We start from the raw sequence: 19,421 nt of genomic DNA, 5'->3' as shown, positions 1-19,421 counted from the left end.
GTTTGTTGCCTGCAGGTTTGCAACGTGAACCTTGAGGGTCAACCTTTCTACTCAAAGAAAGACAAACCTCTGTGCAAGAAGCACGCTCACGCCATCAATGTGTAGACCAAAAAAAAAAGCTGGGGACGCCGCCGGCCGCGGAAAACGAACCCGAGTCGACGACAACAACTTTTGCAAGACGTGCATGCAGATGCTCTTTATGCAAAAAAAATACATTGTTCTTTTTCTTTTTGTGCATTAATATTACTGATTAAAACGACGCTGCCTGGTGATCGAAAGAGAATGAAAAAGGAGTCATGTTGTTGTTGTTGTTGCTGTTCCAACACACTGTTTTTATGTTCTTTTCTTTTTCTCATATTTTCTAACAGAAACTACTCGATGTGACCGCTGTGCCCTTCGGCTCAGAACTGTACGTTTTATACGGCGTCTGGAGTGTGCCAAGTTAAATAACTTGTATTTTCATCAGTTAATGAACTGTGAAATGTAAAATACATATGTGTGACTAAATTGACAATTCAAAAAAAGATGAATAATATCAAGATATTATTACATTAAATATAAATAGTAATTTAATCAATTGTGGTTAATTTGAACAAAAGCAAATTAAACGACCATGTTATTTTTTATTGACAAAATACTCAATAAAATGGTTGCTAGATATAATTAAAACTATTTTCTTTTCAGTTTTGTTTCGCTTCAATTACATTTTAAAAACATTTATTTACAATTGTTTTTTTTTTAGATGTGTGATTTATAAATTGATTTAATTTAGACGACTGTTCTCGTGGCACACTCGAGACTCCAAAAGCTCGAACTGTAAAACGTGAGTTTATCTCCAGAATATTGTTCTCATCATATCTTGACTTGACTCAGTAATGTGCCTCTTTTGATTCAGATTTCAGGTATTTGAAATGTTTTTTTTCACTTAACTAAACTAACACAACTGTTGTATTAATGTTTGGTTCAGCTCACTACTATTTAAAATATAAATCACAGTAAAGATACTAAAATGCTCTCAACCTTCAGTTCATTGTTCATTGTTTATTTCTTGGAGTTGTGCGACAGTGAAATGAACCTCGGTGCAGCCCATGAACAAGCCTTATCTAACATGTTGTTAGAAGTGAGACAGTAAATGTAACACAACCAGGTGTGTCCTCATTCCAGCAGGTTCACCTGTGTGGTCGAAAATAAAAAAACAAACAAGTGCACAATGATACTGTGAGAGCACCCAGACACAAAATGACCACAACTGACGACTGCTGAGAGACACAGAAAGACCGCATAGCTGCTAAACGACCACAAAGAGACACTAGAAGACACACAAAACCACTACATGGAGAGACAAAATAGCCATAGTGAGATGCCAAATGACTACAAAGAGACAGAATTGTGTAGTTTAAACAGCCACATATCTCCTGTACAGAGTGTTTGATGCTGCCTGGACGTATTTCCTGCTCTTGCACAGTATTTCAGTGTATTTGTTTTTGCAGGTGAACCCCTGGCTGTTGCAGAGTGTGTGTAGTTACTAATCCCTCTTTGACTTTGTGTACAGTAGGTGTTACTGTGCAACAAATAACTTTGAACTTCATAATAATAGACTTATTTAAGAGTTAATATATCATCACTGCTGTGTTCGGTGCTCATCCAATTATTAATTGTTTTCGTTCGTCTTTTGGATGTTTGGCATCACAAGGTGAATTGTGAGTGTTGACTTAGTCTTTATTTAGTGTATTTATTGTGTTTGTGTTTGTTGTCCTGAATTGTAAGAGCTTGAAAGTTTATTACGGTGACATTTGTCACTCCAGGGCGACTTCATTCATGGCTCCGTTCACACCTCAGGCCGTCAGACTGTGTTATTTAATGGCTGTTACAGGATACTATGAGGGCCCTGAAGTCCCAACTGATTTTATTTATTTTATCTTGTACACACAAGATTGAAAACAATGTCACTTCTGGGGCAGCGGAGGATTTTTGTGTCCACCTGATGAATGCACGTACAATCTTCTGAGGGCAATATCTGTAATTGAGGTGTCATTTTCATCTTCTGGACAGGTGTTTTAAGTCTGTTTGAAAGAACAAACACTTCCAAAAATCTCCACTCAGATGTATTTAGAAGAGGGGATAAGGCCTGGGCGCTGAACCTTTTATTGCCTTGTATATTTGTAGAGAGAAATTTGGTGGGTTTCCCCATTCAGCTCATGCAAACATGGTGTTTTTAGCAGAACCTAGTGGCCGTTAGAAGAACTGCAGCTCAATGAACCGCTTGATCTATTTCAGATCCGTTCTTTGTTTGCACAAAATACGTTGAATGATGCTCTTTCAAAGGTCAAAATAAATTTAAAAATGAAACTGCCTGGTTCGCTTTCATGACGGAGCGTGAGCACTTCTGTGATCTTACAGTGTGAACGGAGCCTGAGCTACACTGAATACATAATTTAGAGGGGAAGACATTTTAGTTTAAGGAATATGTGTTTCTCAGATTAACTTAAAATGGCTTTCACACACGTTTATGTGGGGAAGCTTGTTCATACCCTGCAGTGCATTGTGCCTTAGGCCACTCCTTGATCTGTCTGTCTGACTGGCACACACTCACTCGGACTGTTGCGATGTGTTTGTGTGCTGGTGTACAGTTTTTAATTTGAGTATTTTATACAGTTTTGCGTGTTTTTTTCAGAGGATGAATGAGTGCACGCAGAACGTCACAGCTTGTCACAGCATGTGGAGCGAGTCAACGTCAGGATTGGTTAGTGTCGCTGTGACTGCGTCACTTTTTAACATTGTTAAGAGCGTTTTTTGATGTCAATGAGCTATTAAGTGGAACATTGTTAATGCCACAGTATTAAGGAAGGATTGAAGCTGAAGTAAAGACTCTCAAGATTGTTGGAGATTCAGCTGCTTTTACAACATTTGTGAACAGGTTTTAAATATTTGATAAATATGTGTGTTGCAAGTTGAATAAATTGAGCACTTAAAACACGTAAAAGCATCTGGTGTAAAAGTTTTTTTGTCTATTTAAAATACTTCTTTCTTCTGGTAAGTTGACAGGATATTTTGTTTGATTTTGATTCACACAAGAAATGGATTTAGAAAGTTACCGATTAAGGCCACAGGGAAATGTTCTACTAATCCTAGCACTGCTTCTCACAGAAGATTGTAATCTCCAATTTCACGGTTTCTTATTTGTAAAAATAAACTAAGGTTTAAAATTTGTGAAATAGGCAGAACCGCTATGGCTGAAATGTTGGTGTTTTGCATGTAAACAAAAGAACTGGGGAAAATCCCAGCAGCTCCTGTCTCAAGACATTGTATTCTGAATTGAGCCACCATGGCCTGGGTTTGCGTCCCAGTGAAGGACATCATGTTTAAAGATAGCTTTGATATAGGAGGTCTGATTGAGGCCATTACTGAATTGTGACTAAGTTGTGAATTTTGTAATAAATGAGCGCTTCAAAACTTCTACAATCCAGAATTAGGTGGTTGTACCCAAAAGTTTTACAAATTTATTGTGAACAGATTTTCATGCAAAGAAATGCCCTTTTCGAAGCCTGGATGGCTCAGTTGGTAGAGCATCAGACTTTTAATCTGAGGGTCCAGGGTTCAAGTCCCTGTTCAGGCGTCTCATTTAGTGTTGTCATGATATACACCCTTGGAGAAAATCGATATCAAGGAGATCTGCTTGTGGCCATGACTGAGTTGTGACTAAGCTCTGTATTTGGCTATATCTGAGCACTTTAAGACATCCCAATAGTGTTCAGTTTTTCTCAGGCTACATTCGACTCAGTGTCAACCCTACTCTACTCGAGAATTAGGTGGTAATGCCTAAAAGTCTTACAGTTTAATTTTAAACAAATTTCTGTGCGAAAAAGTACCCCTTTTGAAGCCTGGATGGCTCAGTCGGTAGAGCATCAGACTTTTAATCTGAGGGTCCAGGGTTCAAGTCCCTGTTCAGGCGGCTAATTTAATATTGTCATGATATACTCCCTCGGAGAAAATTGTTATCAAGGAGGTCTGCTTGTGGCCATGACTGACTTGTGACGAAGCTCTGTATTTGGCTATATCTGAGCACTTTAAGTCATCCCAATAGCGTTCAGTTTTTCTCAGGCTACATTCGACTCAGTGTCAACCCTACCCTTCTCGAGAATTAGCTGGTGACGCCTCAAAGTCTTACAGTTTAATTTTAAGCAGATTTCTGTGCGAAAAAGTACCCCTTTCGAAGCCTGGATGGCTCAGTCGGTAGAGCATCAGACTTTTAATCTGAGGGTCCAGGGTTCAAGTCCCTGTTCAGGCGTCTCAATTAATGTTGTCATGATATACTCCCACGGAGAAAATCGTTATCAAGGAGGTCTGCTTGTGGCCATGACTGAGTTGTGACTAAGCTCTGTATTTGGCTATATCTGAGCACTTTAAGACATCCCAATAGTGTTCAGTTTTTCTCAGGCTACATTTGACTCAGTGTCAACCCTACCCCTCTCGAGTAGATTTCCGTGCGAAAAAGTACCTCTTTCAAAGCCTGGATGGCTCAGTCGGTAGAGCATCAGACTCTTAATCTGAGGGTCCAGGGTTCAAGTCCCTGTTCAGGTGGCTAATTTAATATTGTCATGATTTACGTTGCTAGATAATCGTCAACAGAGAAGTCTGCTTGTGGCCATGACTGAGTTGTGACTAAGCTCTGTATTTGGCGATATCTGAGCACTTTAAGACATCCCAATAGTGTTCAGTTTTTCTCAGGCTACATTCGACTCAGTGTCAACTCTACTCCAGTCCAGAATTAGCTGGTGATGCTTCGAAGTCTTACAGTTCAATTTTGAACAGACTTCCGTGCGAAAAAGTACAGCTTTCGAAGCCTGGATGGCTCAGTCGGTAGAGCATCAGACTTTTAATCTGAGGGTCCAGGGTTCAAGTCCCTGTTCAGGCGTCTCATTTAGTGTTTAAATGATATACTCCCTTGGAGAAAATCGTTATCAAGGAGGTCTGCTTGTGGCCATGACTGAGTTGTGACTAAGCTCTGTATTTGGCTATATCTGAGCACTTTAAGACATCCCAATAGTGTTCAGTTTTTCTCAGGCTACATTCGACTCATTGTCAACCCTACCCCACTCGAGAATTAGCTGGTGAATCCTCAAAGTCTTACAGTTTAATTTTAAACAGATTTCCGTGCGAAAAAGTACCCCTTTCGAAGCCTGGATGGCTCAGTCGGTAGAGCATCAGACTTTTAATCTGAGGGTCCAGGGTTCAAGTCCCTGTTCAGGCGGCTAATTTAATATTGTCATGATTTACGTTGCTCGATAATCGTTAACAGGGATGTCTTCTTGTGGCCATGACTAAACTCTGTATTTGGCTATATCTGAGCACTTTAAGTCATCCCAATAGTGTTCAGTTTTTCTCAGGCTACATTCGACTCATTGTCAACTCTACTCCAGTCCAGAATTTGGTGGTAATGCCTAAAAGTCTTACAGTTTTATTGTGAACAGATTTTCGTGCGAAAAAGTACCACTTTCAAAGCCTGGATGGCTCAGTCGGTAGAGCATCAGACTCTTAATCTGAGGGTCCAGGGTTCAAGTCCCTGTCCAGGCGGCTAATTTAATACTGTCATGATTTACGTTGTTAGATAATCGTTAACAGGGAAGTCTTCTTGTGGCCATGACGGAGTTGTGAATGAACTCTGTATTTGGCTATATCTGAGCACTTTAAGACATCCCAATAGTGTTCAGTTTTTCTCAGGCTACATTCGACTCAGTGTCAACTCTACTCCAGTCCAGAATTAGGTGGTAGTGCTTCAAAGTCTTACAGTTTTATTCTCAACAGATTTCTGTACGAAGAAATACCCTTTTCGAAGCCTGGATGGCTCAGTCGGTAGAGCATCAGACTCTTAATCTGAGGGTCCAGGGTTCAAGTCCCTGTTCAGGCGTCTCATTTAATGTTGTAATGATATACTCCCTCGGAGAAAATCGTTATCAAGGAGGTCTGCTTGTGGCCATGACTGAGTTGTGACTAAGCTCTGTATTTGGCTATATCTGAGCACATTAAGACATCCCAATAGTGTTCAGTTTTTCTCAGGCTACATTCGACTCAGTGTCAACTCTACTCCAGTCCAGAATTAGGTGGTAATGCCTAAAAGGCTTACAGTTTTATTGTAAACAGATTTTCGTGCGAAAAAGTACAGCTTTTGAAGCCTGGATGGCTCAGTCGGTAGAGCATCAGACTTTTAATCTGAGGGTCCAGGGTTCAAGTCCCTGTTCAGGCGGCTAGTTTAATATTGTCATGATTTACGTTTGCGAGATAATCGTTAAAAGGGAGGTCTTCTTGTGGACACGACTGAGTTGTGACTAAGCTCTGTATTTGGCTATATCGGAGCACTTTAAGTCATCCCAATAGTGTTCAGTTTTTCTCAGTCTACATTCGACTCAGTGTCAACTCTACTCCAGTCCAGAATTAGGTGGTAATGCCTAAAAGGCTTACAGTTTTATTGTAAACAGATTTTCGTGCAAAAAAGTACAGCTTTTGAAGCCTGGATGGCTCAGTCAGTAGAGCATCAGACTTTTGATCTGAGGGTCCAGGGTTCAAGTCCCTGTTCAGGCGGCTAATTAAATACTGTCATGCTTTACATTGTTAGATAATCGTTATCAGGGAGGTCTTCTTGTGGCCATGACTGAGTTGTGACTAAGCTCTGTATTTGGCTATATCTGAGCACTTTAAGACATCCCAATAGTGTTCAGTTTTTCTCAGTCTACATTCGACTCATTGTCAACCCTACTCTACTCGAGAATTAGCTGGTGAATCCTCAAGAGCTTACAGTTTTAATTGTGAACAGATTTTCGTGCGAAAAAGTACCCCTTTCGAAGCCTGGATGGCTCAGTCGGTAGAGCATCAGACTTTTAATCTGAGGGTCCAGGGTTCAAGTCCCTGTTCAGGCGTCTCATTTAGTGTTGTAATGATATACTCCCTTGGAGAAAATCGTTATCAAGGAGGTCTGCTTGTGGCCATGACTGAGTTGTGACTAAGCTCTGTATTTGGCTATATCTGAGCACTTTAAGACATCCCAATAGTGTTCAGTTTTTCTCAGGCTACATTCGACTCAGTGTCAACCCTACCCCTCTCGAGAATTAGCTGGTGACGCCTCAAAGTCTTACAGTTTAATTTTGAGCAGATTTCTGTGCGAAAAAGTACCCCTTTTGAAGCCTGGATGGCTCAGTCGGTAGAGCATCAGACTTTTAATCTGAGTGTCCAGGGTTCAAGTCCCTGTTCAGGCGGCTAATTTAATATTGTCATGATTTACGTTACATTGTGGCCATGACAGAGTTGTGACTAAACTCTGTATTTGGCTATATCTGAGCACTTGAAGTCATCCCAATAGTGTTCAGTTTTTCTCAGGCTACATTCGACTCAGTGTCAACCCTACTCCAGTCCAGAATTAGGTGGTAGTGCTTCAAAGTCTTACAGTTTTATTCTCAACAGATTTCTGTACGAAGAAATACCCTTTTCGGAGCCTGGATGGCTCAGTCGGTAGAGCATCAGACTCTTAATCTGAGGGTCCAGGGTTCAAGTCCCTGTTCAGGCGTCTCATTTAATGTTGTCATGATATACTCCCTCGGAGAAAATCGTTATCAAGGAGGTCTGCTTGTGGCCATGACTGAGTTGTGACTAAGCTCTGTATTTGGCTATATCTGAGCACTTTAAGACATCCCAATAGTGTTCAGTTTTTCTCAGGCTACATTCGACTCATTGTCAACCCTACTCTACTCGAGAATTAGCTGGTGAATCCTCAAGGTCTTACAGTTTTAATTGTGAACAGATTTTTGTGCGAAAAAGTACCCCTTTGAAGCCTGGATGGCTCAGTCGGTAGAGCATCAGACTTTTAATCTGAGGGTCCAGGGTTCAAGTCCCTGTTCAGGCGTCTAATTTAATATTGTCATGATTTACGTTACATTGTGGCCATGACAGAGTTGTGACTAAACTCTGTATTTGGCTATATCTGAGCACTTGAAGTCATCCCAATAGTGTTCAGTTTTTCTCAGGCTACATTCGACTCAGTGTCAACCCTACTCCAGTCCAGAATTAGGTGGTAGTGCTTCAAAGTCTTACAGTTTTATTCTCAACAGATTTCTGTACGAAGAAATCCCCTTTTCGAAGCCTGGATGGCTCAGTCGGTAGAGCATCAGACTCTTAATCTGAGGGTCCAGGGTTCAAGTCCCTGTTCAGGTGGCTAATTTTATATTGTCATGATTTACGTTGCTAGATAATCGTCAACAGAGAAGTCTGCTTGTGGTCATGACTGAGTTGTGACTAAGCTCTGTATTTGGCGATATCTGAGCACTTTAAGACATCCCAATAGTGTTCAGTTTTTCTCAGGCTACATTCGACTGAGTGTCAACCCCACCCCACTCGAGAATTGGCTGGTGACGCCTCAAAGTCTTACAGTTTAATTTTGAGCAGATTTCTGTGCGAAAAAGTACCCCTTTCGAAGCCTGGATGGCTCAGTCGGTAGAGCATCAGACTTTTAATCTGAGGGTCCAGGGTTCAAGTCCCTGTTCAGGCGGCTAATTTAATATTGTCATGATTTACGTTGCTCGATAATCGTTAACAGGGATGTCTTCTTGTGGCCATGACTAAACTCTGTATTTGGCTATATCTGAGCACTTTAAGTCATCCCAATAGTGTTCAGTTTTTCTCAGGCTACATTCGACTCATTGTCAACTCTACTCCAGTCCAGAATTTGGTGGTAATGCCTAAAAGTCTTACAATTTTATTGTGAACAGATTTTCGTGCGAAAAAGTACCACTTTCAAAGCCTGGATGGCTCAGTCGGTAGAGCATCAGACTCTTAATCTGAGGGTCCAGGGTTCAAGTCCCTGTCCGGGCGGCTAATTTAATACTGTCATGATTTAAGTTGTTAGATAATCGTTAACAGGGAAGTCTTCTTGTGGCCATGACGGAGTTGTGAATAAACTCTGTATTTGGCTATATCTGAGCACTTTAAGACATCCCAATAGTGTTCAGTTTTTCTCAGGCTACATTCGACTCAGTGTCAACCCTACTCCACTCAAGAATTAGGTGGTAGTGCTTCAAAGTCTTACAGTTTTATTCTCAACAGATTTCTGTACGAAGAAATACCCTTTTCGAAGCCTGGATGGCTCAGTCGGTAGAGCATCAGACTTTTAATCTGAGGGTCCAGGGTTCAAGTCCCTGTTCAGGCGTCTCATTTAGTGTTGTCATGATATACACCCTTGGAGAAAATCAATATCAAGGAGATCTGCCTGTGGCCATGACTGAGTTGTGACTAAGCTCTGTATTTGCCTATATCTGAGAACTTTTAGACATCCCAATAGTGTTCAGTTTTTCTCAGGCTACATTCGACTCAGTGTCAACCCTACTCTACTTGAGAATTAGGTGGTAATGCCTAAAAGTCTTACAGTTTAATTTTAAACAGATTTCTGTGCGAAAAAGTACCCCTTTTGAAGCCTGGATGGCTCAGTCGGTAGAGCATCAGACTTTTAATCTGAGGGTCCAGAGTTCAAGTCCCTGTTCAGGCGGCTAATTTAATATTGTCATGATTTACGTTACATTGTGGCCATGACAGAGTTGTGACTAAACTCTGTATTTGGCTATATCTGAGCACTTGAAGGCATCCCAATAGTGTTCAGTTTTTCTCAGGCTACATTCGACTCAGTGTCAACCCTACTCCAGTCCAGAATTAGGTGGTAGTGCTTCAAAGTCTTACAGTTTTATTCTCAACAGATTTCTGTACGAAGAAATCCCCTTTTCGAAGCCTGGATGGCTCAGTCGGTAGAGCATCAGACTCTTAATCTGAGGGTCCAGGGTTCAAGTCCCTGTTCAGGTGGCTAATTTTATATTGTCATGATTTACGTTGCTAGATAATCGTCAACAGAGAAGTCTGCTTGTGGTCATGACTGAGTTGTGACTAAGCTCTGTATTTGGCGATATCTGAGCACTTTAAGACATCCCAATAGTGTTCAGTTTTTCTCAGGCTACATTCGACTGAGTGTCAACCCCACCCCACTCGAGAATTGGCTGGTGACGCCTCAAAGTCTTACAGTTTAATTTTGAGCAGATTTCTGTGCGAAAAAGTACCCCTTTCGAAGCCTGGATGGCTCAGTCGGTAGAGCATCAGACTTTTAATCTGAGGGTCCAGGGTTCAAGTCCCTGTTCAGGCGGCTAATTTAATATTGTCATGATTTACGTTGCTCGATAATCGTTAACAGGGATGTCTTCTTGTGGCCATGACTAAACTCTGTATTTGGCTATATCTGAGCACTTTAAGTCATCCCAATAGTGTTCAGTTTTTCTCAGGCTACATTCGACTCATTGTCAACTCTACTCCAGTCCAGAATTTGGTGGTAATGCCTAAAAGTCTTACAATTTTATTGTGAACAGATTTTCGTGCGAAAAAGTACCACTTTCAAAGCCTGGATGGCTCAGTCGGTAGAGCATCAGACTCTTAATCTGAGGGTCCAGGGTTCAAGTCCCTGTCCGGGCGGCTAATTTAATACTGTCATGATTTACGTTGTTAGATAATCGTTAACAGGGAAGTCTTCTTGTGGCCATGACGGAGTTGTGAATAAACTCTGTATTTGGCTATATCTGAGCACTTTAAGACATCCCAATAGTGTTCAGTTTTTCTCAGGCTACATTCGACTCAGTGTCAACCCTACTCCACTCAAGAATTAGGTGGTAGTGCTTCAAAGTCTTACAGTTTTATTCTCAACAGATTTCTGTACGAAGAAATACCCTTTTCGAAGCCTGGATGGCTCAGTCGGTAGAGCATCAGACTTTTAATCTGAGGGTCCAGGGTTCAAGTCCCTGTTCAGGCGTCTCATTTAGTGTTGTCATGATATACACCCTTGGAGAAAATCAATATCAAGGAGATCTGCCTGTGGCCATGACTGAGTTGTGACTAAGCTCTGTATTTGCCTATATCTGAGCACTTTAAGACATCCCAATAGTGTTCAGTTTTTCTCAGGCTACATTCGACTCATTGTCAACCCTACTCTACTCGAGAATTAGCTGGTGAATCCTCAAGGTCTTACAGTTTTAATTGTGAACAGATTTTCGTGCGAAAAAGTACCCCTTTCGAAGCCTGGATGGCTCTGTCGGTAGAGCATCAGACTTTTAATCTGACGGTCCAGGGTTCAAGTCCCTCTTCAGGCGGCTAATTTAATATTGTCATGATTTACGTTACATTGTGGCCATGACAGAGTTGTGACTAAACTCTGTATTTGGCTATATCTGAGCACTTGAAGTCATCCCAATAGTGTTCAGTTTTTCTCAGGCTACATTCGACTCAGTGTCAACCCTACTCCAGTCCAGAATTAGGTGGTAGTGCTTCAAAGTCTTACAGTTTTATTCTCAACAGATTTCTGTACGAAGAAATACCCTTTTCGAAGCCTGGATGGCTCAGTCGGTAGAGCATCAGACTCTTAATCTGAGGGTCCAGGGTTCAAGTCCCTGTTCAGGCGTCTCATTTAATGTTGTCATGATATACTCCCTCGGAGAAAATCGTTATCAAGGAGGTCTGCTTGTGGCCATGACTGAGTTGTGACTAAGCTCTGTATTAGGCTATATCTGAGCACTTTAAGACATCCCAATAGTGTTCAGTTTTTCTCAGGCTACATTCGACTCATTGTCAACCCTACTCTACTCGAGAATTAGCTGGTGAATCCTCAAGGTCTTACAGTTTTAATTGTGAACAGATTTTTGTGCGAAAAAGTACCCCTTTGAAGCCTGGATGGCTCAGTCGGTAGAGCATCAGACTTTTAATCTGAGGGTCCAGGGTTCAAGTCCCTGTTCAGGCGTCTAATTTAATATTGTCATGATTTACGTTACATTGTGGCCATGACAGAGTTGTGACTAAACTCTGTATTTGGCTATATCTGAGCACTTGAAGTCATCCCAATAGTGTTCAGTTTTTCTCAGGCTACATTCGACTCAGTGTCAACCCTACTCCAGTCCAGAATTAGGTGGTAGTGCTTCAAAGTCTTACAGTTTTATTCTCAACAGATTTCTGTACGAAGAAATCCCCTTTTCGAAGCCTGGATGGCTCAGTCGGTAGAGCATCAGACTCTTAATCTGAGGGTCCAGGGTTCAAGTCCCTGTTCAGGTGGCTAATTTTATATTGTCATGATTTACGTTGCTAGATAATCGTCAACAGAGAAGTCTGCTTGTGGTCATGACTGAGTTGTGACTAAGCTCTGTATTTGGCGATATCTGAGCACTTTAAGACATCCCAATAGTGTTCAGTTTTTCTCAGGCTACATTCGACTGAGTGTCAACCCCACCCCACTCGAGAATTGGCTGGTGACGCCTCAAAGTCTTACAGTTTAATTTTGAGCAGATTTCTGTGCGAAAAAGTACCCCTTTCGAAGCCTGGATGGCTCAGTCGGTAGAGCATCAGACTTTTAATCTGAGGGTCCAGGGTTCAAGTCCCTGTTCAGGCGGCTAATTTAATATTGTCATGATTTACGTTGCTCGATAATCGTTAACAGGGATGTCTTCTTGTGGCCATGACTAAACTCTGTATTTGGCTATATCTGAGCACTTTAAGTCATCCCAATAGTGTTCAGTTTTTCTCAGGCTACATTCGACTCATTGTCAACTCTACTCCAGTCCAGAATTTGGTGGTAATGCCTAAAAGTCTTACAATTTTATTGTGAACAGATTTTCGTGCGAAAAAGTACCACTTTCAAAGCCTGGATGGCTCAGTCGGTAGAGCATCAGACTCTTAATCTGAGGGTCCAGGGTTCAAGTCCCTGTCCGGGCGGCTAATTTAATACTGTCATGATTTACGTTGTTAGATAATCGTTAACAGGGAAGTCTTCTTGTGGCCATGACGGAGTTGTGAATAAACTCTGTATTTGGCTATATCTGAGCACTTTAAGACATCCCAATAGTGTTCAGTTTTTCTCAGGCTACATTCGACTCAGTGTCAACCCTACTCCACTCAAGAATTAGGTGGTAGTGCTTCAAAGTCTTACAGTTTTATTCTCAACAGATTTCTGTACGAAGAAATACCCTTTTCGAAGCCTGGATGGCTCAGTCGGTAGAGCATCAGACTTTTAATCTGAGGGTCCAGGGTTCAAGTCCCTGTTCAGGCGTCTCATTTAGTGTTGTCATGATATACACCCTTGGAGAAAATCAATATCAAGGAGATCTGCCTGTGGCCATGACTGAGTTGTGACTAAGCTCTGTATTTGCCTATATCTGAGCACTTTAAGACATCCCAATAGTGTTCAGTTTTTCTCAGGCTACATTCGACTCATTGTCAACCCTACTCTACTCGAGAATTAGCTGGTGAATCCTCAAGGTCTTACAGTTTTAATTGTGAACAGATTTTCGTGCGAAAAAGTACCCCTTTCGAAGCCTGGATGGCTCTGTCGGTAGAGCATCAGACTTTTAATCTGACGGTCCAGGGTTCAAGTCCCTCTTCAGGCGGCTAATTTAATATTGTCATGATTTACGTTACATTGTGGCCATGACAGAGTTGTGACTAAACTCTGTATTTGGCTATATCTGAGCACTTGAAGTCATCCCAATAGTGTTCAGTTTTTCTCAGGCTACATTCGACTCAGTGTCAACCCTACTCCAGTCCAGAATTAGGTGGTAGTGCTTCAAAGTCTTACAGTTTTATTCTCAACAGATTTCTGTACGAAGAAATCCCCTTTTCGAAGCCTGGATGGCTCAGTCGGTAGAGCATCAGACTCTTAATCTGAGGGTCCAGGGTTCAAGTCCCTGTTCAGGCGTCTCATTTAATGTTGTCATGATATACTCCCTCGGAGAAAATCGTTATCAAGGAGGTCTGCTTGTGGCCATGACTGAGTTGTGACTAAGCTCTGTATTAGGCTATATCTGAGCACTTTAAGACATCCCAATAGTGTTCAGTTTTTCTCAGGCTACATTCGACTCATTGTCAACCCTACTCTACTCGAGAATTAGCTGGTGAATCCTCAAGGTCTTACAGTTTTAATTGTGAACAGATTTTCGTGCGAAAAAGTACCCCTTTCGAAGCCTGGATGGCTCAGTCGGTAGAGCATCAGACTTTTAATCTGACGGTCCAGGGTTCAAGTCCCTGTTCAGGCGGCTAATTTAATATTGTCATGATTTACGTTGCTCGATAATCGTTAACAGGGATGTCTTCTTGTGGCCATGACTAAACTCTGTATTTGGCTATATCTGAGCACTTTAAGTCATCCCAATAGTGTTCAGTTTTTCTCAGGCTACATTCGACTCATTGTCAACTCTACTCCAGTCCAGAATTTGGTGGTAATGCCTAAAAGTCTTACAGTTTTATTGTGAACAGATTTTCGTGCGAAAAAGTACCACTTTCAAAGCCTGGATGGCTCAGTCGGTAGAGCATCAGACTCTTAATCTGAGGGTCCAGGGTTCAAGTCCCTGTCCAGGCGGCAATTTAATACTGTCATGATTTACGTTGTTAGATCATCGTTAACAGGGAAGTCTTCTTGTGGCCATGACGGAGTTGTGAATAAACTCTGTATTTGGCTATATCTGAGCACTTTAAGACATCCCAATAGTGTTCAGTTTTTCTCAGGCTACATTCGACTCAGTGTCAACTCTACTCCAGTCCAGAATTAGGTGGTAGTGCTTCAAAGTCTTACAGTTTTATTCTCAACAGATTTCTGTACGAAGAAATACCCTTTTAGGAGCATGGATGGCTCAGTCGGTAGAGCATCAGACTCTTAATCTGAAGGTCCAGGGTTCAAGTCCCTGTTCAGGTGTCTATTTTAATGTTGTCATGATATACTCCCTCGGAGAAAATCGTTATCAAGGAGGTCTTCTTGTGGCCATGACTGAGTTGTGACTAAGCTCTGTATTTGGCGATATCTGAGCACTTTAAGACATCCCAATAGTGTTCAGTTTTTCTCAGGCTACATTTGACTCAGTGTCAACCCTACCCCTCTCGAGTAGATTTCAGTGCGAAAAAGTACCTCTTTCACAGCATGGATGGCTTAGTCGGTAGAGCATCAGACTCTTAATCTGAGGGTCCAGGGTTCAAGTCCCTGTTCAGGCAGCTCATTTAATATTGTCATGATTTACGTTGCTAGATAATCGTCAACAGAGAAGTCTTCTTGTGGCCATGACTGAGTTGTGACTAAACTCTGTATTTGGCTATATCTGAGCACTTTAAGTCATCCCAATAGTGTTCAGTTTTTCTCAGGCTACATTCGACTCAGTGTCAACTCTACTCCAGTCCAGAATTAGGTGGTAATGCCTAAAAGTCTTACAGTTTTATTGTGAACAGATTTTCGTGCGAAAAAGTATCGCCTTCGAAGCCTGGATGGCTCAGTCGGTAGAGCATCAGACTTTTAATCTGAGTGTCCAGGGTTCAAGTCCCTGTTCAGGCGGCTAATTTAATATTGTCATGATTTACGTTACATTGTGGCCATGACAGAGTTGTGACTAAACTCTGTATTTGGCTATATCTGAGCACTTTAAGTCATCCCAATAGTGTTCAGTTTTTCTCAGGCTACATTCGACTCAGTGTCAACCCTACTCCAGTCCAGAATTAGGTGGTAGTGCTTCAAAGTCTTACAGTTTTATTCTCAACAGATTTCTGTACGAAGAAATACCCTTTTCGAAGCCTGGATGGCTCAGTCGGTAGAGCATCAGACTCTTAATCTGAGGGTCCAGGGTTCAAGTCCCTGTTCAGGCGTCTCATTTAATGTTGTCATGATATACTCCCTCGGAGAAAATCGTTATCAAGGAGGTCTGCTTGTGGCCATGACTGAGTTGTGACTAAGCTCTGTATTTGGCTATATCTGAGCACTTTAAGACATCCCAATAGTGTTCAGTTTTTCTCAGGCTACATTCGACTAATTGTCAATCCTACTCTACTCGAGAATTAGCTGGTGAATCCTCAAGGTCTTACAGTTTTAATTGTGAACAGATTTTCGTGCGAAAAAGTACCCCTTTTGAAGCCTGGATGGCTCAGTCGGTAGAGCATCAGACTTTTAATCTGAGGGTCCAGGGTTCAAGTCCCTGTTCAGGCGGCTAATTTAATATTGTCATGATTTACGTTGCTCGATAATCATTAACAGGGATGTCTTCTTGTGGCCATGACTAAACTCTGTATTTGGCTATATCTGAGCACTGTAAGACATCCCAATAGTGTTCAGTTTTTCTCAAGCTACATTCGACTCAGTGTCAACCCTACCCCACTCGAGAATTAGCTGGTGAATCCTCAAAGTCTTACAGTTTAATTTTAAACAGATTTCCGTGCGAAAAAGTCCCCCTTTCGAAGCCTGGATGGCTCAGTCGGTAGAGCATCAGACTTTTAATCTGAGGGTCCAGGGTTCAAGTCCCTGTTCAGGCTGCTAGTTTACTACTGTCATGATTTACGTTGCTTGATAATCGTTAACAGAGAGGTCTTCTTGTGGCCGTGACTAAACTCTGTATTTGGCGATATCTGAGCATTTTAAGACATCCCAATAGTGTTCAGTTTTTCTCAGGCTACATTCGACTCAGTGTCAACCGTACTCCACCCGAGAATTAGCTGGTGAATCCTCAAGGTCTTACAGTTTTAATTGTGAACAGATATTCGTGCGAAAAAGTACCCCTTTCGAAGCCTGGATGGCTCAGTCGGTAGAGCATCAGACTCTTAATCTGACGGTCCAGGGTTCAAGTCCCTGTTCAGGCGTTTAATTTAATACTGTCATGATTAACGTTGTTAGATAATCGTTAACAGGGAAGTCTTCTTGTGGCCATGACGGAGTTGTGAATAAACTCTGTATTTGGCTATATCTGAGCACTTTAAGACATCCCAATAGTGTTCAGTTTTTCTCAGGCTACATTCGACTCAGTGTCAACTCTACTCCAGTCCAGAATTAGCTGGTGATGCCTCGAAGTCTTAAAGTTTAATTTTGAACAGATTTTCGTGCGAAAAAGTACCGCTTTCGAAGCCTGGATGGCTCAGTCGGTAGAGCATCAGACTTTTAATCTGAGGGTCCAGGGTTCAAGTCCCTGTTCAGGCGTCTCATTTAGTGTTGTAATGATATACTCCCTTGGAGAAAATCGTTATCAAGGAGGTCTGCTTGTGGCCATGACTGAGTTGTGACTAAGCTCTGTATTTGGCTATATCTGAGCACTTTAAGACATCCCAATAGTGTTCAGTTTTTCTCAGGCTACATTCGACTCAGTGTCAACTCTACTCCAGTCCAGAATTAGGTGGTAGTGCTTCAAAGTCTTACAGTTTAATTTTAAACAGATTTTCGTGCGAAAAAGTATCGTTTTCGAAGCCTGGATGGCTCAGTCGGTAGAGCATCAGACTTTTAATCTGAGGGTCCAGGGTTCAAGTCCCTGTTCAGGCGGCTAATTTAATATTGTCATGATTTACGTTGCTCGATAATCGTTATCAGGGAGGTCTTCTTGTGGCCATGACTGAGTTGTGACTAAACTCTGTATTTGGCTATATCTGAGCACTTTAAGTCATCCCAATAGTGTTCAGTTTTTCTCAGGCTACATTCGACTCAGTGTCAACTCTACTCCAGTCCAGAATTAGCTGGTGATGCCTCGAAGTCTTACAGTTTCATTTTGAACAGATTTCCGTGCGAAGAAATACCCTTTTAGGAGCATGGATGGCTCAGTCGGTAGAGCATCAGACTCTTAATCTGAGGGTCCGGGGTTCAAGTCCCTGTTCAGTCATCTAATTTAATGTTGTCATGATTTACGATGCTAGATAATCGTTACCAGGGAGGTCTTCTTGTGGCCATGACTGAGTTGTGACTAAGCTCTGTATTTGGCTATATCTGAGCACTTTAAGACATCCCAATATCGTTCAGTTTTTCTCAGGCTACATTCGACTCAGTGTCAACCCTACCCTTCTCGAGAATTAGCTGGTGAATCCTCAAAGTCTTACAGTTTAATTTTAAACAGATTTCCGTGCGAAAAAGAATCCCTTTCGAAGCCTGGGTGGCTCAGTCGGTAGAGCATCAGACTTTTAATCTGAGGGTCCAGGGTTCAAGTCCCTGTTCAGGCGGCTAATTTAATACTGTCATGATTTACGTTGCTAGATAATCGTTAACAGAGAGGTCTTCTTGTGGCCATGACTGAGTTGTGACTAAACTCTGTATTTGGCTATATCTGAGCACTTTAAGTCATCCCAATAGTGTTCAGTTTTTCTCAGTCTACATTCGACTCATTGTCAACTCTACTCCAGTCCAGAATTAGGTGGGAATGTCTAAAAGTCTTACAGTTTTATTGTGAACAGATTTTCATGCGAAAAAGTACCGCTTTCGAAGCCTGGATGGCTCAGTCGGTAGAGCATCAGACTTTAATCTGAGGGTCCAGGGTTCAAGTCCCTGTTCAGGCGTCTCATTTAATGTTGTCATGATATACTCCCTCGGAGAAAATCGATATCAAGGAGGTCTGCTTGTGGCCATGACAGAGTTGTGACTAAACTCTGTATTTGGCTATATCTGAGCACTTTAAGACATCCCAATAGTGTTCAGTTTTTCTCAGGCTACATTCGACTCAGTGTCAACCCTACTCTACTCGACAATTAGGTGGTAATGCCTAAAAGTCTTACAGTTAAATTTTGAACAGATTTCTGTGCGAAAAAGTACCCCTTTTGAAGCCTGGATGGCTCAGTCGGTAGAGCATCAGACTTTTAATCTGAGGGTCCAGGGTTCAAGTCCCTGTTCAGGCGGCTAATTTAATATTGTCATGATATACTCCCTCGGAGAAAATTGTTATCAAGGAGGTCTGCTTGTGGCCATGACTGACTTGTGACGAAGCTCTGTATTTGGCTATATCTGAGCACTTTAAGACATCCCAATAGTGTTCAGTTTTTCTCAGGCTACATTCGACTCAGTGTCAACCCTACCCTTCTCGAGAATTAGCTGGTGACGCCTCAAAGTCTTACAGTTTAATTTTGAGCAGATTTCTGTGCGAAAAAGTACCATTTTGGAAACCTGGATGGCTCAGTCGGTAGAGCATCAGACTTTTAATCTGAGGGTCCAGGGTTCAAGTCCCTGTTCAGGCGGCTAGTTTAATATTGTCATGATTTACGTTTGCGAGATAATCGTTAAAAGGGAGGTCTTCTTGTGGACACGACTGAGTTGTGACTAAGCTCTGTATTTGGCTATATCGGAGCACTTTAAGTCATCCCAATAGTGTTCAGTTTTTCTCAGTCTACATTCGACTCAGTGTCAACTCTACTCCAGTCCAGAATGAGGTGGTAATGCCTAAAAGGCTTACAGTTTTATTGTAAACAGATTTTCGTGCGAAAAAGTACAGCTTTTGAAGCCTGGATGGCTCAGTCGGTAGAGCATCAGACTTTTAATCTGAGGGTCCAGGGTTGAAGTCCCTGTTCAGGCAGCTAATTAAATACTGTCATGCTTTACATTGTTAGATAATCGTTATCAGGGAGGTCTTCTTGTGGCCATGACTGAGTTG

General features: G+C 41.8%; 1 protein-coding gene and 48 non-coding genes across 53 annotated transcripts in view; all 49 read left to right on the top strand.

Annotated features, from left to right (window-relative positions):
* The window catches only part of LOC137779546 (LIM domain-binding protein 3-like), a 39,607-nt gene extending 36,624 nt beyond the window's left edge, over positions 1–2,983 (top strand). For all 5 annotated transcript variants that reach the window (XM_068567430.1, XM_068567435.1, XM_068567434.1 and 2 more), the window contains one exon: positions 16–2,983. In XM_068567430.1, coding sequence (XP_068423531.1) covers positions 16–105 — 90 coding nt within the window. In that variant the 3' untranslated portion in view covers positions 106–2,983. The remainder of the gene's footprint in view (positions 1–15) is intronic.
* A 560-nt stretch (positions 2,984–3,543) lies between these two features.
* On the top strand, positions 3,544–3,616 carry trnak-uuu (transfer RNA lysine (anticodon UUU)). Its single transcript has one exon. It is a non-coding gene; the product is annotated as a tRNA-Lys (tRNA).
* Positions 3,617–3,879: 263 nt separating this feature from the next.
* Positions 3,880–3,952, top strand: trnak-uuu (transfer RNA lysine (anticodon UUU)). The gene has a single exon. It is a non-coding gene; the product is annotated as a tRNA-Lys (tRNA).
* Positions 3,953–4,215: 263 nt separating this feature from the next.
* trnak-uuu (transfer RNA lysine (anticodon UUU)) lies at positions 4,216–4,288 on the top strand. The gene has a single exon. It is a non-coding gene; the product is annotated as a tRNA-Lys (tRNA).
* A 220-nt stretch (positions 4,289–4,508) lies between these two features.
* Positions 4,509–4,581, top strand: trnak-cuu (transfer RNA lysine (anticodon CUU)). The gene has a single exon. It is a non-coding gene; the product is annotated as a tRNA-Lys (tRNA).
* A 261-nt stretch (positions 4,582–4,842) lies between these two features.
* On the top strand, positions 4,843–4,915 carry trnak-uuu (transfer RNA lysine (anticodon UUU)). Its single transcript has one exon. It is a non-coding gene; the product is annotated as a tRNA-Lys (tRNA).
* Positions 4,916–5,178: 263 nt separating this feature from the next.
* On the top strand, positions 5,179–5,251 carry trnak-uuu (transfer RNA lysine (anticodon UUU)). Its single transcript has one exon. It is a non-coding gene; the product is annotated as a tRNA-Lys (tRNA).
* Positions 5,252–5,501: 250 nt separating this feature from the next.
* Positions 5,502–5,574, top strand: trnak-cuu (transfer RNA lysine (anticodon CUU)). The gene has a single exon. It is a non-coding gene; the product is annotated as a tRNA-Lys (tRNA).
* Positions 5,575–5,835: 261 nt separating this feature from the next.
* trnak-cuu (transfer RNA lysine (anticodon CUU)) lies at positions 5,836–5,908 on the top strand. The gene has a single exon. It is a non-coding gene; the product is annotated as a tRNA-Lys (tRNA).
* A 263-nt stretch (positions 5,909–6,171) lies between these two features.
* On the top strand, positions 6,172–6,244 carry trnak-uuu (transfer RNA lysine (anticodon UUU)). Its single transcript has one exon. It is a non-coding gene; the product is annotated as a tRNA-Lys (tRNA).
* Positions 6,245–6,506: 262 nt separating this feature from the next.
* trnak-uuu (transfer RNA lysine (anticodon UUU)) lies at positions 6,507–6,579 on the top strand. Its single transcript has one exon. It is a non-coding gene; the product is annotated as a tRNA-Lys (tRNA).
* A 262-nt stretch (positions 6,580–6,841) lies between these two features.
* Positions 6,842–6,914, top strand: trnak-uuu (transfer RNA lysine (anticodon UUU)). Its single transcript has one exon. It is a non-coding gene; the product is annotated as a tRNA-Lys (tRNA).
* A 263-nt stretch (positions 6,915–7,177) lies between these two features.
* trnak-uuu (transfer RNA lysine (anticodon UUU)) lies at positions 7,178–7,250 on the top strand. Its single transcript has one exon. It is a non-coding gene; the product is annotated as a tRNA-Lys (tRNA).
* Positions 7,251–7,485: 235 nt separating this feature from the next.
* Positions 7,486–7,558, top strand: trnak-cuu (transfer RNA lysine (anticodon CUU)). The gene has a single exon. It is a non-coding gene; the product is annotated as a tRNA-Lys (tRNA).
* A 263-nt stretch (positions 7,559–7,821) lies between these two features.
* Positions 7,822–7,894, top strand: trnak-uuu (transfer RNA lysine (anticodon UUU)). The gene has a single exon. It is a non-coding gene; the product is annotated as a tRNA-Lys (tRNA).
* A 235-nt stretch (positions 7,895–8,129) lies between these two features.
* On the top strand, positions 8,130–8,202 carry trnak-cuu (transfer RNA lysine (anticodon CUU)). The gene has a single exon. It is a non-coding gene; the product is annotated as a tRNA-Lys (tRNA).
* Positions 8,203–8,463: 261 nt separating this feature from the next.
* On the top strand, positions 8,464–8,536 carry trnak-uuu (transfer RNA lysine (anticodon UUU)). The gene has a single exon. It is a non-coding gene; the product is annotated as a tRNA-Lys (tRNA).
* A 250-nt stretch (positions 8,537–8,786) lies between these two features.
* On the top strand, positions 8,787–8,859 carry trnak-cuu (transfer RNA lysine (anticodon CUU)). The gene has a single exon. It is a non-coding gene; the product is annotated as a tRNA-Lys (tRNA).
* Positions 8,860–9,120: 261 nt separating this feature from the next.
* Positions 9,121–9,193, top strand: trnak-uuu (transfer RNA lysine (anticodon UUU)). The gene has a single exon. It is a non-coding gene; the product is annotated as a tRNA-Lys (tRNA).
* A 263-nt stretch (positions 9,194–9,456) lies between these two features.
* trnak-uuu (transfer RNA lysine (anticodon UUU)) lies at positions 9,457–9,529 on the top strand. The gene has a single exon. It is a non-coding gene; the product is annotated as a tRNA-Lys (tRNA).
* Positions 9,530–9,764: 235 nt separating this feature from the next.
* On the top strand, positions 9,765–9,837 carry trnak-cuu (transfer RNA lysine (anticodon CUU)). Its single transcript has one exon. It is a non-coding gene; the product is annotated as a tRNA-Lys (tRNA).
* A 261-nt stretch (positions 9,838–10,098) lies between these two features.
* Positions 10,099–10,171, top strand: trnak-uuu (transfer RNA lysine (anticodon UUU)). The gene has a single exon. It is a non-coding gene; the product is annotated as a tRNA-Lys (tRNA).
* A 250-nt stretch (positions 10,172–10,421) lies between these two features.
* trnak-cuu (transfer RNA lysine (anticodon CUU)) lies at positions 10,422–10,494 on the top strand. The gene has a single exon. It is a non-coding gene; the product is annotated as a tRNA-Lys (tRNA).
* Positions 10,495–10,755: 261 nt separating this feature from the next.
* Positions 10,756–10,828, top strand: trnak-uuu (transfer RNA lysine (anticodon UUU)). The gene has a single exon. It is a non-coding gene; the product is annotated as a tRNA-Lys (tRNA).
* A 264-nt stretch (positions 10,829–11,092) lies between these two features.
* Positions 11,093–11,165, top strand: trnak-uuu (transfer RNA lysine (anticodon UUU)). Its single transcript has one exon. It is a non-coding gene; the product is annotated as a tRNA-Lys (tRNA).
* A 235-nt stretch (positions 11,166–11,400) lies between these two features.
* trnak-cuu (transfer RNA lysine (anticodon CUU)) lies at positions 11,401–11,473 on the top strand. Its single transcript has one exon. It is a non-coding gene; the product is annotated as a tRNA-Lys (tRNA).
* A 263-nt stretch (positions 11,474–11,736) lies between these two features.
* Positions 11,737–11,809, top strand: trnak-uuu (transfer RNA lysine (anticodon UUU)). Its single transcript has one exon. It is a non-coding gene; the product is annotated as a tRNA-Lys (tRNA).
* Positions 11,810–12,044: 235 nt separating this feature from the next.
* On the top strand, positions 12,045–12,117 carry trnak-cuu (transfer RNA lysine (anticodon CUU)). Its single transcript has one exon. It is a non-coding gene; the product is annotated as a tRNA-Lys (tRNA).
* A 261-nt stretch (positions 12,118–12,378) lies between these two features.
* On the top strand, positions 12,379–12,451 carry trnak-uuu (transfer RNA lysine (anticodon UUU)). The gene has a single exon. It is a non-coding gene; the product is annotated as a tRNA-Lys (tRNA).
* A 250-nt stretch (positions 12,452–12,701) lies between these two features.
* Positions 12,702–12,774, top strand: trnak-cuu (transfer RNA lysine (anticodon CUU)). The gene has a single exon. It is a non-coding gene; the product is annotated as a tRNA-Lys (tRNA).
* A 261-nt stretch (positions 12,775–13,035) lies between these two features.
* Positions 13,036–13,108, top strand: trnak-uuu (transfer RNA lysine (anticodon UUU)). Its single transcript has one exon. It is a non-coding gene; the product is annotated as a tRNA-Lys (tRNA).
* Positions 13,109–13,372: 264 nt separating this feature from the next.
* trnak-uuu (transfer RNA lysine (anticodon UUU)) lies at positions 13,373–13,445 on the top strand. The gene has a single exon. It is a non-coding gene; the product is annotated as a tRNA-Lys (tRNA).
* A 235-nt stretch (positions 13,446–13,680) lies between these two features.
* On the top strand, positions 13,681–13,753 carry trnak-cuu (transfer RNA lysine (anticodon CUU)). Its single transcript has one exon. It is a non-coding gene; the product is annotated as a tRNA-Lys (tRNA).
* A 264-nt stretch (positions 13,754–14,017) lies between these two features.
* On the top strand, positions 14,018–14,090 carry trnak-uuu (transfer RNA lysine (anticodon UUU)). Its single transcript has one exon. It is a non-coding gene; the product is annotated as a tRNA-Lys (tRNA).
* Positions 14,091–14,340: 250 nt separating this feature from the next.
* On the top strand, positions 14,341–14,413 carry trnak-cuu (transfer RNA lysine (anticodon CUU)). Its single transcript has one exon. It is a non-coding gene; the product is annotated as a tRNA-Lys (tRNA).
* Positions 14,414–14,673: 260 nt separating this feature from the next.
* On the top strand, positions 14,674–14,746 carry trnak-cuu (transfer RNA lysine (anticodon CUU)). Its single transcript has one exon. It is a non-coding gene; the product is annotated as a tRNA-Lys (tRNA).
* Positions 14,747–14,966: 220 nt separating this feature from the next.
* trnak-cuu (transfer RNA lysine (anticodon CUU)) lies at positions 14,967–15,039 on the top strand. The gene has a single exon. It is a non-coding gene; the product is annotated as a tRNA-Lys (tRNA).
* A 261-nt stretch (positions 15,040–15,300) lies between these two features.
* Positions 15,301–15,373, top strand: trnak-uuu (transfer RNA lysine (anticodon UUU)). Its single transcript has one exon. It is a non-coding gene; the product is annotated as a tRNA-Lys (tRNA).
* Positions 15,374–15,608: 235 nt separating this feature from the next.
* trnak-cuu (transfer RNA lysine (anticodon CUU)) lies at positions 15,609–15,681 on the top strand. Its single transcript has one exon. It is a non-coding gene; the product is annotated as a tRNA-Lys (tRNA).
* Positions 15,682–15,945: 264 nt separating this feature from the next.
* On the top strand, positions 15,946–16,018 carry trnak-uuu (transfer RNA lysine (anticodon UUU)). Its single transcript has one exon. It is a non-coding gene; the product is annotated as a tRNA-Lys (tRNA).
* Positions 16,019–16,268: 250 nt separating this feature from the next.
* On the top strand, positions 16,269–16,341 carry trnak-uuu (transfer RNA lysine (anticodon UUU)). The gene has a single exon. It is a non-coding gene; the product is annotated as a tRNA-Lys (tRNA).
* A 251-nt stretch (positions 16,342–16,592) lies between these two features.
* Positions 16,593–16,665, top strand: trnak-cuu (transfer RNA lysine (anticodon CUU)). Its single transcript has one exon. It is a non-coding gene; the product is annotated as a tRNA-Lys (tRNA).
* A 261-nt stretch (positions 16,666–16,926) lies between these two features.
* trnak-uuu (transfer RNA lysine (anticodon UUU)) lies at positions 16,927–16,999 on the top strand. Its single transcript has one exon. It is a non-coding gene; the product is annotated as a tRNA-Lys (tRNA).
* Positions 17,000–17,262: 263 nt separating this feature from the next.
* trnak-uuu (transfer RNA lysine (anticodon UUU)) lies at positions 17,263–17,335 on the top strand. Its single transcript has one exon. It is a non-coding gene; the product is annotated as a tRNA-Lys (tRNA).
* A 260-nt stretch (positions 17,336–17,595) lies between these two features.
* trnak-cuu (transfer RNA lysine (anticodon CUU)) lies at positions 17,596–17,669 on the top strand. The gene has a single exon. It is a non-coding gene; the product is annotated as a tRNA-Lys (tRNA).
* A 261-nt stretch (positions 17,670–17,930) lies between these two features.
* On the top strand, positions 17,931–18,003 carry trnak-uuu (transfer RNA lysine (anticodon UUU)). The gene has a single exon. It is a non-coding gene; the product is annotated as a tRNA-Lys (tRNA).
* A 596-nt stretch (positions 18,004–18,599) lies between these two features.
* On the top strand, positions 18,600–18,672 carry trnak-uuu (transfer RNA lysine (anticodon UUU)). The gene has a single exon. It is a non-coding gene; the product is annotated as a tRNA-Lys (tRNA).
* A 263-nt stretch (positions 18,673–18,935) lies between these two features.
* trnak-uuu (transfer RNA lysine (anticodon UUU)) lies at positions 18,936–19,008 on the top strand. The gene has a single exon. It is a non-coding gene; the product is annotated as a tRNA-Lys (tRNA).
* Positions 19,009–19,270: 262 nt separating this feature from the next.
* Positions 19,271–19,343, top strand: trnak-uuu (transfer RNA lysine (anticodon UUU)). Its single transcript has one exon. It is a non-coding gene; the product is annotated as a tRNA-Lys (tRNA).
* Positions 19,344–19,421: the final 78 nt, after the last annotated feature.

Source organism: Clinocottus analis, unplaced genomic scaffold (genome assembly GCF_023055335.1).
Source record: "Clinocottus analis isolate CAN_PGR_092001 unplaced genomic scaffold, fCliAna1.0.p SCAF_8, whole genome shotgun sequence".
NCBI classification, from domain to species: Eukaryota; Metazoa; Chordata; class Actinopteri; order Perciformes; family Cottidae; genus Clinocottus; species Clinocottus analis.
This window is presented reverse-complemented; position numbering and strand designations above follow the sequence as displayed.